This window comes from Trachinotus anak, unplaced genomic scaffold, assembly GCF_046630095.1.
Source record: "Trachinotus anak isolate AG129_WGS33_773 ecotype Australia unplaced genomic scaffold, CSIRO_AGI_Tana_v1 ptg000019l, whole genome shotgun sequence".
NCBI lineage: Eukaryota > Metazoa > Chordata > Actinopteri > Carangiformes > Carangidae > Trachinotus > Trachinotus anak.
In genome coordinates this window covers 7,063,898-7,076,846 of record NW_027273870.1, presented here as the reverse complement: position 1 = coordinate 7,076,846, position 12,949 = coordinate 7,063,898, and the positions used below count along the sequence as shown (strand labels likewise).

Sequence of the window (12,949 nt, the reverse complement as noted above, 5' to 3'; positions counted from 1 at the left end):
AGTTGCTGGTTCGACTCCCGACCGGTCCGACTCTTTCCTGCATGTCATTCCCCTCTCTCTACCCCCTTTCCTGTCAGTCTCCACTTGTCTATAATAAAGGCATAAAAATCCCCCCAAAAATAATTAAAAAATAAATAAATAAATAAAAATAAAGAATCACTAAAAAACAAACTAAACACTAAACATAGTTGTCATATTAAGGGACCTCTTTAAAATAAGGCACCCCAACAGTAAAGGGCTTTTAAGTTGTATCAAATTGTTTTTTATGAAAGGTTATATTGTTTACCGACGTTTTCTAGATCATTTATAAGCCATTAATACAAGCAAATTTGGGGTTGCCAGGTGGCAAAAACCCTATTAGCAGGATTAATTAAAAACACAAAAAAAGGACTTTAAAACTTATCAGTGAATACTGTGATATATTGAGAGTGACATGGCACTTCTTTTTAAATTCACACCCCAGATTTTTTTTCAGAAAAAAATAACATGATTCTTGTCACTATGTACTTGAAACAACAATACCTCTCTCTCTCATCTCTCACGCATTCACTCTTATTCTAACTGCAGAGCTGCGTGAGGCCTTCAAGGAGTTTGACAAAGACAAGGACGGCTTCATCAGCTGTAAGGACCTTGGGGAGTGCATGAGGACTATGGGATACATGCCAACAGAGATGGAACTGATTGAACTCAGCCAGCAGATCTGTAAGTCCTGCTGGAGCACATTACATCAGCAAATACACACACACAAAGACAGCGAGAGAAAGAGAGAGAGAGAGAGAGAGAGACAGAGAGATTCAAAACACGACTAGAATTGTATAAAACCCTGAGGCACAGTAGAGGGGGCCGGAATTAGAGATATTTATTGTGTCAAGGCCCAAAATTTCTGTTTGTCCCTTCCTCCACCAACTGCACAAAACTGCTGCTGACCACACACATAAAAGGTGGAATGTTACACTCTGCATTTTGCATAACACCACAACATTAACATTCATGAAAGAGAGCCGTACATTGTGTCTTGCTTAAGGGCATTTTGGTGGTAGTCTCTGAGGGAAAGTAATTCAGTAATCAACAACTGCACCATAGAAGACCTGAAGTGGACAGCAAATGGTTTAAAACATTCTTGTGAAAAAAAAAATCCATATGTGTATATATATATATACAGTTATAGACACAGTCTTTTTTTTAATTATTTCTTTTATTATTTCTCTTATTTTCTTGCCCTCCAGGTGGTGGCAGAGTGGACTTTGAGGATTTTGTGGAACTGATGGGTCCAAAGATGCTCGCTGAAACTGCAGACATGATTGGAGTTAAGGAGCTGAGGGATGCCTTCAGAGAGGTTTGCAATATTACAATGTCTTTTTTTGTCACTGGGGTCCCCTTTATATCCTCCTTTTCCTCCATATTCACCTTTAATGCGTTTCTTTGTCATTTTTTTGAACCCATCCACTTTGTTCCCCAGTTCGACTCTGATGGCGATGGACAGATCAGCCTTGGGGAGCTTAGAGAAGCCATGAAGAAGCTGATGGGGGAGCAGCTCAACCACCGAGAGATCGACGAGATCCTGCGAGATGTAGACCTCAATGGAGATGGACAGGTGGACTTTGAAGGTGAGTTATTAATACTTTAGGTAAGGAAGCTGAGAACTGAAAATAGGAAATTAAAAAAAGGAACAAGGGAAAATGGCTGTAAACACAGCCACCAGAAATGACTTTGAAGTGGTAGTAGAGTAAAATATTTCTTGAAAAACAATGCAAATAAAATGATTGATTATTTCAGGCATCATAGAAGTTCCTTGAGGATACACACAGCATCCAAAAATGATAGAAAATAGATATGTGGATGTTTAGGCAAAGTAAAGAAGGAAGAGGAGGCTGTAGAAAGAAAGAATACAGTTAAATGCTATTCTTTTCCTTAACCCACAATAATTACTTATCATTTATTTTGTCCTTTCCACAGAGTTTGTGCGAATGATGTCACGCTGACTCTTTACACACTAAACTCAGCATGGACCAGACTGCACACTGTTAATGTTCTTGTAATTGTTCTTGATGTACAAAGACTTCTTAGTGTCTGTATTTTTTTTCTCTCAAATATAAGATAATCCCTTCAATGTGTTACCATTGTATGAATGTAATATGTGTTTAATATGTAATGAGAGATTATAGTGTTGACTCAGCAAGGTGATGGTTTAACCAAAATTGTGGTTAATTTAAATTTGAATATTTTTTAACTGAGAATCACATACCAGCAACACAGTATAAATAATACATATGCATGTGTCGGTTGACACAAATTAGAGAAAAACACAATTTCTTACATACCCCCAGTAACTCCCAGTTAGCCCTCAGCCAAAACCTAGCTTGGGGTTTGGTTGCCATGTCTGAAATTTTTGCCTCAAACTCTGGAGATAGATGGACTTTGGTTTGTTGTGGTCATAGCATAGCATAAAAAATATATGTTTAAAAACCTGGTCAAATAAAACCCAAATTATCTGTATTGCGAGATTTTTTTTAATGTTATTTTTCTGTAATTTGGGTGAACTGACCCAATAAATATGCAGTTTACTACACTACCAGACTTGAGTCTGAAGTACAATGTAAATAAGGATTTATTATCAGACTTTAAGTAATACCAAATCTGAAATCTTTGATTCAAACTTGAATTTAACTCTTATGACTGTGACTGTGATATTATTGTAGTATAGATAGCAAAAGTGAGTGCTTTGCTAATAATACAGCAAATACATGAGATTATATATGTATATCTTTATTATACGAACTACCACATAAAATCTGAATTGAGAAATATGTCAATTATTTTGAGCATTATCTTCAGCTGTGCTATCCTGATATATTATTTATTATTTTATAAATAATCAACCAAATACTTGCAAATACTTTTTGATACAGATCTCATGACATTAAGAGGATGATTTCTGGTGTCTGCTACATATCTGTATACATAGACTTTTATGTCCATGCCTCTTTTTTCCTATTCAGGTGGAAATTAATTGACAGACTGTATCACAGTGAATGTTTATTTTATGCAAACCTATATACATTTAAGGTTTTATTTGTACAGTGTTCTACAGTTCAGCATTGTAAATAAAATTAAAAAAGGTGAATAAGAGTGACAGTAAACTAGTTTTTATTGTCCAGATTCCTTTATTTATTTCTTTTGTTTCACATCAACTGTATTCCATTATGTTGATGAAATTGATGAAAACCTGCTTCTATAAAATTATTCTGATTCCTTTTTTCTGGTGTTCACATTAGTTCACAATAGATTTCTCACACAGCCTTCCAGAAGTTTTCTACCCTTCTGATAAAATGCATCAGATCACCTCTTTCTTTGCACCTTGCAAGGTCCCCTATCAGTCGCCTTTTCAAAGCATGCACAGTCTCACTGTAGTCAACACTGAAAGGAGCCATCGGTGGAGTCCCATGCCAAAGAGGAGGAACATACCAGCTGCAAGTGCTTGGGTCAAACTTCATTATATCTGAGATCTTAGTGATGTTGGCCTTCTTCATCCCGGCATCCCTGCTGATGAGTTTATTGAGCTGCTCCACCAACTCTTTATCTCTCTTCCTCCTCTCTTCAACAGTCATGTCAGACATGTTCGCATGTACAAAATGACACACTGGCCTCTTGCCCGCAGCTTTCACCCTTGTGAAAGCATGAAGCACCATCTCTAGGATGTCTTTTTCTCTGGAGTTGTCCCTGGAAACAGTAACAATCGTGGCATTACTGAGCGCCACACAGAGGCTTGCTACTTCCTTGTCCCGTTCATGGCTGTGATCGTCTTGAACCAACTGATATGGTTTCAGTCCCTCGGTGTCAATGATCATGATGCAGTCACAGCCCATTTCCTCCCTCATGTCTGTGTTGACATTGATCAGCTGGATGAACGCCCCCCTGGTGCATCTTCCTTTGCTGACAGAAAACCTGACTCCAAACATGTTGTTGAGCAGAGTCGATTTTCCTGAGTTTTCAGCTCCGATGATTGTAATGACCTTGAGCTTGCTGTTGGATTGCATGATGTAGTGAAGCTCAGTGAGAATGTCAGTGATCCATTTCATCGGGATGTTTGCTGCATCTCCATCAACAAGCTCAAGAGGGAAACCATCCAGCAGCATCTGAGCAAACAGTGCAGGTTGTTGTTCACTGGTTTTTCTCTGACTGCTGTATTCTGGCAGATAACTCGCACACTCATACAGCTGCCCACACTCCCGAAAAAAGTGCTCTAGGCGTAAAGAACAAACAGAAATTTGCATGTCAGTCTCCTCAATTTTTTCCATGTCTTGGGGAGATTTCTTGAGTAGCTCTTTGTATCAATCCTGCAGAGATGACAGCTGGTGCCGGGACAGATCGTCCAGTTCCATTTCCAGCCATTTGAGGAAATAGTAGCGCTGCACTTCTGAGGTAACTAACCCATGACAGAAGTTTAAAATTCCAGTCATCTCAAGTCTTTGCTGCTTCCATTTAAGCTCTTTTTTTTTTTTTGTCAAAGACTTGAGGTAGACTTCAGGTTTCTGGTTGCCAGCTTTCCGCATCCTCCATTGCTCTGTTTCCACCCATGAAAGTGCTTTCCAGATGTGTCCTTGGAAAGGTAGTTGTTTGTCTTTGAATTCAGAGGTGTTGGTGATGTGTTTGGTGATTTTGTCCACATTGCTCCGTGCACTCTGGCATTCTTCGCTATCCTCATCAACCAGGATCCCACAGCAGCGAGCTCTGTCAGCCTGATTTGCCACAGACACTACATTTTGGTAGTTTTCTAGCATCTTGGAGATCGATTCCTGGAGGGCTTTTACCAGCTCTGTATCAGTCTTTTTCTTCTGGCTAACATTAGTTATCTTGAAATGTGGTTCCTTCGCCATCATTTTGAGTGTAAAGCTTTTCCCCGGTACGCTGCTAATCAAAATGACATTTGCTCTCACATCCTTTCCTTCCAGATGCTTGAAGTAATCAATCTCTGATTCATTGCAGAAGATGTAAACAGCTGCAGATGTCTGACAGAGGAATGAAAACTGCTTGTCAGAAGCCCTGATGTCTCCTCTGAGGTTAGCAACAGCCAGTGGTTCAGTGAATTTGTCAATGCTCCTGTTCCCACACGGGAGATACCAGCTGATCTCCACTAGCCCCCCTGAAATCCTCCTGGGAACTTCACCACCCACCATGTTACAATGATAAAATGTGTCTTGGTGCTGCTGAGTGTTACTGAGGAGTTTGTTCAAGATCAAGGACTTGGAAAGGACTGTTCTCCCCAGCCTGACGAATGACACCAGAGGAATATCAGAGTGCACAATTCTTTCTTCACAGTTTAACTTTCTGAATGCCTGCAGGGAGGGTCTGAAGGTTCGCACAATTTCGCGCATGGACCACAGCATCATTGTGATTTCTCTTGTTTCACTGTTGGGCAGCAAGAGAGGGACGGCAAACTGGCAGAGCACCATTTTCAGAACTATACATTGCTGAAGAATGCTGTCTGAACAGAGAAACAATGCAGTTATCAGGTCCAGTGGGTTGATGGCATTGCTCTTGTCTGTATCCACATCACAGGACACACATTTGACACTTCTAGCATTTGTGTTCAACATCATAAGTCTCCTCAAAAAAGCCTCAGGAAGTGACTTTGCAGTTTCAAGTTTGTTCTCTGATGTATCATTTTGATTGATCTCTAGGACAGTGCTAAGTGTGAGCTTGTTGTCGTACTGGTCTTCAAGTCCAATCTTTGACAGCACCTCCCTCAGACATGGCTCTGTAAAATCAGCAAGAGACCAATGAATGTACAGGATGTTACATTTTGCTCTATATCAGGGTATCTATGCCCTGATTCGGCTAGATCAACTCACTCATCAATGGAAGTAGTACTCAGCCTGTAAAAACTTATAATGTAGTATATAATGTTAATATATAATGTTTTTTATTTGTCCGAGGAGCTTTGTCAAGTCAGAGCGAATAACCCTCTGACCAAATAATCTTGGTTTAGGTTTTTTTCTTAACCTGATTCTTGAATATTGAGCATCTTCTGAGTGCAATTCTACTCCATGCTAGCAGCATGGCTCCATGGATGGCAATATAGTTTCTGCTGGTCTATCTCCGTGTCAGTCAATACACCACTTTAGTCCAGGCTGAAATGCATGTTAAATATTGGATAGTTTGCCATGAAATTTTAGTTTTACTCTAAATACAAGATGCTTTGGCTAAAACTACAACATCTAATGCAAATTTGTACTGTTATTCATGCTTCCTCTATTATCTTAATGACTGCTAATGTTAGCATGCTAACACACTAAACTAAGAGTGTGATTATGGTAAACGTTAAGGCTTTAGTATAAAGGTGACATTGTTTGTCTAATGTCTGTCAGTGTCTGTAACTATGTGAAACTAACAATCTGACATTACTACCAGTTCAACACACTGAATAGTAGCAAGGTGGAGGTGACAAAGCAAGCAGGGTTTGAACTTGTTGTTTACGTAACTATTTCTGTCACTTTTCATGTTCACAGCGTGCAACACCATGAATGCCTTTCAGGAGAGTCTGTCTCAAAATGTGCACCCTCACGTCCATACTGAAATGATTATTCTTGTAACAGCTGGGTTACACCTCACGTTGGAGTGTGTCCATTTTCATAAACACTTCTGCCATGGTCTGCCATGCATGAACTAGTTCTTTTTTCAGCATAATTCAGTCCTTAGACCTGCTTAACATCAGTATGTTATCATTGTTGTGAGCATTTTAGCATGCTGAATGTAGCATTTAGCTCAAAGCATAGCTGCCTAGCATGGCTGTAGACTTTTAGTCTTGTTTCCTAAAATAGCTGCACATTCCGTGGCTGTAGACAACCTCTTTCCGTTTCCAGTGTGAACACAATAGTGTCAGCCATCAACAGAATTTCACAGTTACCCTGCAAAATGACACAGCAAAAGAAGTGCTCTGGCAGGTAGGAGGTGGTCCTTACAGGTGTTTGTGGTCAGGGGCCTATCTCAACTTGTTTATGGTAGGATCCTGCATTTTTCAAGTTCGACACAAGTTCAGTACTAATTCACATTTTCTCCCTCTGTCTCTCTCTTTCTCCTGGGTTCACTTGTGGTAGATACTTTCTTATAACATAAAGTTTCCTTTTATATACAATATAAGATATATTTGACACTCATATAGTTTCACATAAATATATACAGTGTTTGTACATATAATATGAAAAGCTACCAGTTGTGTCTCCCAATATATATATTGATATATCTTCTCACCTGTGTGTATAGTAGTGGAGACTGGCTTACTGCTCCTGCCGTTAAGCACAGTTGAGACAGATATACTGTAGTCTCTGTCTGGCTCTAAATCTGAGATCATCTTGTAGCTGTCCTCAGTGTATATTGCTAACAACTCTTTCCCTGGACTTGTGACAGTTATAAGGAAATGATGTGGAATTCCCTCCATGTTGTCTCCTTTGGTCCATTTCAAGGACAGAGCCGTGGCCTCTGAATGTCCTTTAATTAAGTGTCGAGGGGGAGACACCTCTGCAAGACAGAAGTCATTTGAAAGAAAAATTATTTCATTCGCTCAATACAATGTGAACACACTGTAGTGAAAGGAATGTGAAATGTCATTTTATTACCTGTGAAAACAGACGCTGTGACCCATTCACTTAAATTACCATCCTCATCTTTGGTGGCCACACTGAAGTTATACTTTTGTCCAAGTTGAAGGTTGTTTATTTCAATTTTATGTAAATCATTGATGACCAAGCAACCTTCCTCCTTCATCGAGGACGTCCACTTCACTTGGAAGCACTTAGGCCCATCTAGTCCTCTTGGGCAACCCCAGCTCAGAACCACAGAGTTTGGCTTCACTGACAGGAACTCAATCTTACCAGGAGGGGGCACCACTGGCAAATATATGACAGTACAAAAAATTACTGCCAATTGTTATGTCAGTTTACACCTAATAACCAAACATGATGATGTTGAAATGTTTTTTTGTTTTTTTAATCATATCTCATTCTACACACTTGACTCTCCCTGGCAAATCCAAACTTCCAAAAAAGGAATTCAGTTAATTCAGTGGGATCAGTTAACTTCTTAGAATTGTGTCATTAGAAAAAAAAAATCATTCTGAATAAATGCAACTAATGCAACAACTAACAATATGTAGTGTAGTAATAAGCATATGTAAGAATAAGATTAATTGATACCGCACAACACTACATAACACGTTTTATAGTTTTCCCTTTCCCCAGCTTTGCAACAAAATGCTTACTCACTTAAGGACAAAGTCATCTTGTCATAAAAATGTGCTGCATCAAAGAACGACTTTGTTCTTTCCTTATTGCTCTGCCTTGTTATGCCAAATTGTAAAGATCATTTGATGATGTCTTTTGCATGTCATTGGCTCCAACAGCAGACTAAATGACCAATTTTGCTTTACATTAACAGTTGAAACTTTCTTCAACCCTCTACACAAAATTGTACTGTTGATTTTCAGTTGCAGTATATCATTTACTATGTGGAGAATTTCTGTATTGCATTTACAGCCACCTTATCAGATGTCTAACAAATTTAACATGTATCAGTGTGCCTGTAATTAGGGACCACTTCTGTGTACATCTGATATTTTTACTCACCTGTATCAAATTGATCAGGGTCCTCGCAATCTTCACCACCAGGTATCTGTAGTATAATAGCATTAATAAGCATTAACCTGTGCAGCATATTAGTATATTACAAGATATTTTCCCCATTATTTGAACATTTTCAGATATTCACCTGACTTGTCTGTGGCCTTTGCAAGATGATGTTATGTCCTTTGTGATTTTCCTGTGTGCAAATTCTGCAGATCGGCATTTGATCGGTCCTGCAGAAGAAATCTAGAGGCTTTTGGTAGTGCAGACAGCGTTTCCTCTCGACTTCAGCACACACATTTTTAAGTGTGTGTCTCTGCAGGGTGTCCACTGTGTAGTGCTGCCGGACATCAAACTCACAGTAGGAAGCATTACAGGTCAGGCAGGTCTTAAAAGCTGCTTTCTTGCGGCAAATGTCACAGAATACCACCCCTTCTCTGTTTTCAAAACTAGAAAGAAAATGCACCCATTAATCGCCACTTAAAGTAGTAACAGGAATGTATGCTATGTGTGCTGGCACATAGCCGCACTCTAATATATAATGTTAGCCTAGAGGAATAGCCAAGTTTTTCTCTTAGTTAAAGGTGCTAAATGTACATTTTCTGTGCCATTGAATGAGCAGGTGGTGTTTATAGATGAAAGAAATGACTTTTTGGATCATCATGATTGGATCCAGTTGGTAAAATATCATGGAAATTCATAGAAGGGTGATGGGGTTATCATAAGGGGTAAGAGATGGCATACAAAAAGTATGTGTTACATAGAACATGGAGTTTAAAAGATAAGAATGATTAGTGCGGAGGGTCTATCAAAAAAATGTCAAATTGCATTGTGGCAAATTGTAGGAAGCTTAGGATCTTGTAGAATTTTGCTGTTAGGGGGGTCACAGAGGACAGAGCAAACATGGACAGAGTTTTCCAAACTACAGGTGGAACATGTCACTATGAAGCAGGAATGTCCCACTGTGTTTGGAGTCTATTGTTGCTAGCAACAAAGATGTATGCTTCCAGTGGAAACAACCATTAGCGCAAGCTCCGCTAATAAGAAGAAGATGGAAAGCAGCAAGGAAGAGACTGTGGGTGTTTTGCAGGTACAGAGAGCAGCTTGGGACATTGTGAAGGACCTCTGTTTCCACAGTGATCAGTTTCAGGTCTACTACTTTTTTTACTCTCTGGGCCTGGCTGGAGTGAGGTTGAACTTTGACCACTGCACTTGCTTGAGCTCACCGAACAGCAAGCAAGCCATTGGAAATATTGGGTTTCAGAGCACAGTGGTGCTGTTGCCACGTTCTGAAAGCCCCATAAGAATCAGGACAGCTCTGCCTCTGCTGAATCCATTTTGATCAGTTTTTAAGCAAATATCATACTTAATTGTTGAAGTACCTGTTCAAGTGAATTTAAAAAATGTCTCACATGTCATCAGATGTAAGTGTCTCCTCGTCAAATTGAGAACTGCTTGATTCCGAAGTCCCGATGTCAGATGAGAATGATGATGATTCTGTCTCTAGATAGTCCAAACTGAGACAGAGAAAAAGGACTTGCGATCATTTATTCCAGCCATGTCAACAATATGTGATTAGGAGCAATAAGAAGTTACTGTAATGTCACTATAAGGAGAGGATTTCAGTGTCTTGTGTATTTTTCCAAATTCAAAATGTTTTTGTCTTACTTTGGATGTGGATGTAAATCCATGTCCTGATTATTTCTCTGTGGCTGCAAACTGGATGTGGGACAGTTCGCTTTTGCCCTAAAAGTCATGTATTATATCATTCATTTTCATTAAATAATTGATCATTTCTGAAATATTCATTACATATCGTTACAGTGTAGAACAAACATTTTGCTTGCTGAATATTACAAAATGACATATAGTCTGTCTTCTTACTGTTTGTCTTGTCTGAAGTCATGAGCGTCTTTTGAAACATCTGTTCCTTTGAGCTTCATCCTGATAATTAGACAAGAACAGTTTATGATATTAAAAATTACATATATTTCACTGAACTGATACAGTTCTTTGCTCTCAGCTCAGCTAATTCTTTTGAAACTGAAGGTGCAATTCTTATTATGAAATGAATTACAAAATGACTGAAATTGTTTCTGCAGTGCCTCCTAGTTTCTCTGTAATACTCTACAACAGTATATGTTTTCTTTCACATCCCTGCTGTTTACCAAAGCACCAGGACTGACAGTATATCAAAGTGATTTTGTCAAAGTGTGAGAATAAACTATATGAAAACACATCCAATAATGACTTAAATCTGATCCTTCCTGAGCACTTGAAAATGTCAACAAAGCTGCACATGAATTACTGAAATGATGTGACACGTGTCACTGCAGTATTTTAAGTGGGATTTTTACCTGCTCTGCGTGATGTCACCGAGGACTCTGTGATCAGTACTTAGGACTGGATACACAGCAGACCTGAAATTCAGCACACAAATAAGACAGTTTTCAGATGATCTTGTTAATTAGACAGATGCAGCATGGTATCAGAGATATTTATATGGAGGGAACAAGACCTGGATGGGTCCTTATAGGTCATATATCCACCCCAATGGTGGGGCATCCCATATGGTAATTTTCTGAAAGAAAAAAAAAATCACTTAAATATTTTATAGAGACACTAGACTTCTAAAAGAATATTGAGTCATCATCATCAATCAGTTATCATCAAGAAGTCCACTGCGGTGACAAATGTACAGAATAGAATCTATACTTTAGAGATTAAGGTTACAGTAGAGACATTTCATTTGTCTCATAACAGACACTGATGGACCTGTTTCTAAAAGTATCACACAGTCTTCCGTCCTCAGATGCAAAAGTGCTATGTGTATTATGTATTTTCATTCATACATTTGAATATAATTAACTGGGAAACACAAAGTCTTTCAGTTTTCATTCGTGTATAAAGAAAAGGCCAACACTATCTGACCAATCAGTGTCGAGGAACGGCACTTTGGCTTCTTGCTCACTTGTGTTCAGGCAGCTGAACAGCTGTGAACAGACTTTTTACTGTGGACTTCTCCAAGTTATGTGTGTAGCCCAAAGCACCACATACAACTTCATATTGCACTTGTCATGTATCTGGTACCTGAATAAAGCCTCCCAGATGTTAAAGTCAGGCATCAGAGGTTAACTTCCTCCTGGACACCCTGCAATGGGCCAGTTCCCAGTTAACCAGCTCCTTTTTACTTTTTTAAGCCTATACAGGGAGCAGGTCATCTTCCATGGAGCCCACTATGTTGCACCACCATGTTTCTACAGTAGCCCAGAATAGACAAACCAAACATTGGCTCTAGAGAGGGCCTTTCATGGTTTTACATTACCCAAAGGCTACCATATAGGTTCTCCTACACACTTGGAAATGGAGGGGTGAGGGGGTAGTATTCAGTTAGTTACAGTGAGCAACTTTACCACTAGATACCACTAAATCCTACACATTGGTTCCTTCTTTAGTAACTTTTTGTTGTCAAAATGAGGAGAGCTGTCCATTGAAGACGAGTATATCTTACAGGCAGGACAGTCTCCAATCTGAAAGAATGACAACATCAACCATGCAGCTGTGAATTTGTGAGCTGTAGATTTACTGGTATATGCTGGTGCATTTTGTTTCCTTCAGACAGACAGTTTACAGTCTTTGTGCTAAGATAAGATGACTGGCTGCTGAAGATAGCTTCATATTAAGCATACAGACATGAAGCCGCAATCAATCCTGTAAGTAAAAGTAAATCATTTTAGTTTAAAGTAACTTTGACAGAAAGTTTATAGATCACAGTGTCATCTTACTGTTTGTCCTTGAAAACAAGAGGACGTTCGATGGACTGGTCGGACTTCAAGCTCACACATTCACTGGGCGTTGACTGTGGGGTCTTTGATCTGAAATTCATTCATTTTACAATTTAAGGAGTGTTTTAATACCAATTATTTTCCTTATAATTGATATGAATATTTAGTCACAGAGTGAAAACTTTTAAACCATCTTGAATATAACTAAATAAATTAAGAAAAAACAAAACAAAATACAACTTGAATCATATTTACAAGCAGAGAATGACATATAGAAATCCAGTCTTTGTGCTAAGCTATGATGACTGGCCGTTGATGTTGTATGCTTCATATTTAGCATTCAGACATAAAGTTGCCACCAATGCTCTCATTTAAGCAAAACTAAATCATTTCAGTTTTAAATAACTTTGACAGAACGTTTACAGATCACAGTGTGTCCCATACTGATGTCATCTTACTGTTTGTCCTTGAAAACAAGAGGACGTTCGATGGACTGGTCGGACTTCAAGCTCACACATTCACTGGGCGTTGACTGTGGGGTCTTTG

General features: G+C 39.0%; 2 protein-coding genes across 3 annotated transcripts in view; one reads left to right on the top strand and one right to left on the bottom strand.

The window, feature by feature from the left end:
• The window catches only part of cabp2a (calcium binding protein 2a), a 23,599-nt gene extending 20,473 nt beyond the window's left edge, over positions 1-3,126 (top strand). For both annotated transcript variants that reach the window (XM_071505293.1, XM_071505294.1), the window contains 4 exons: positions 568-702; positions 1,227-1,336; positions 1,460-1,607; positions 1,957-3,126. In XM_071505293.1, coding sequence (XP_071361394.1) covers positions 568-702; positions 1,227-1,336; positions 1,460-1,607; positions 1,957-1,982 — 419 coding nt within the window. In that variant the 3' untranslated portion in view covers positions 1,983-3,126. The remainder of the gene's footprint in view (positions 1-567; positions 703-1,226; positions 1,337-1,459; positions 1,608-1,956) is intronic.
• Positions 3,001-12,949, bottom strand: LOC139636894 (up-regulator of cell proliferation-like). Its single transcript, XM_071505291.1, is given in 12 exon segments — positions 3,001-5,758; positions 7,252-7,518; positions 7,617-7,886; positions 8,622-8,667; positions 8,764-9,067; positions 10,031-10,135; positions 10,287-10,364; positions 10,503-10,562; positions 10,976-11,038; positions 11,137-11,199; positions 12,404-12,493; positions 12,862-12,949. Coding segments are annotated over 10 exon segments (3,708 nt in total). The 5' UTR covers positions 11,184-11,199; positions 12,404-12,493; positions 12,862-12,949; the 3' UTR covers positions 3,001-3,290.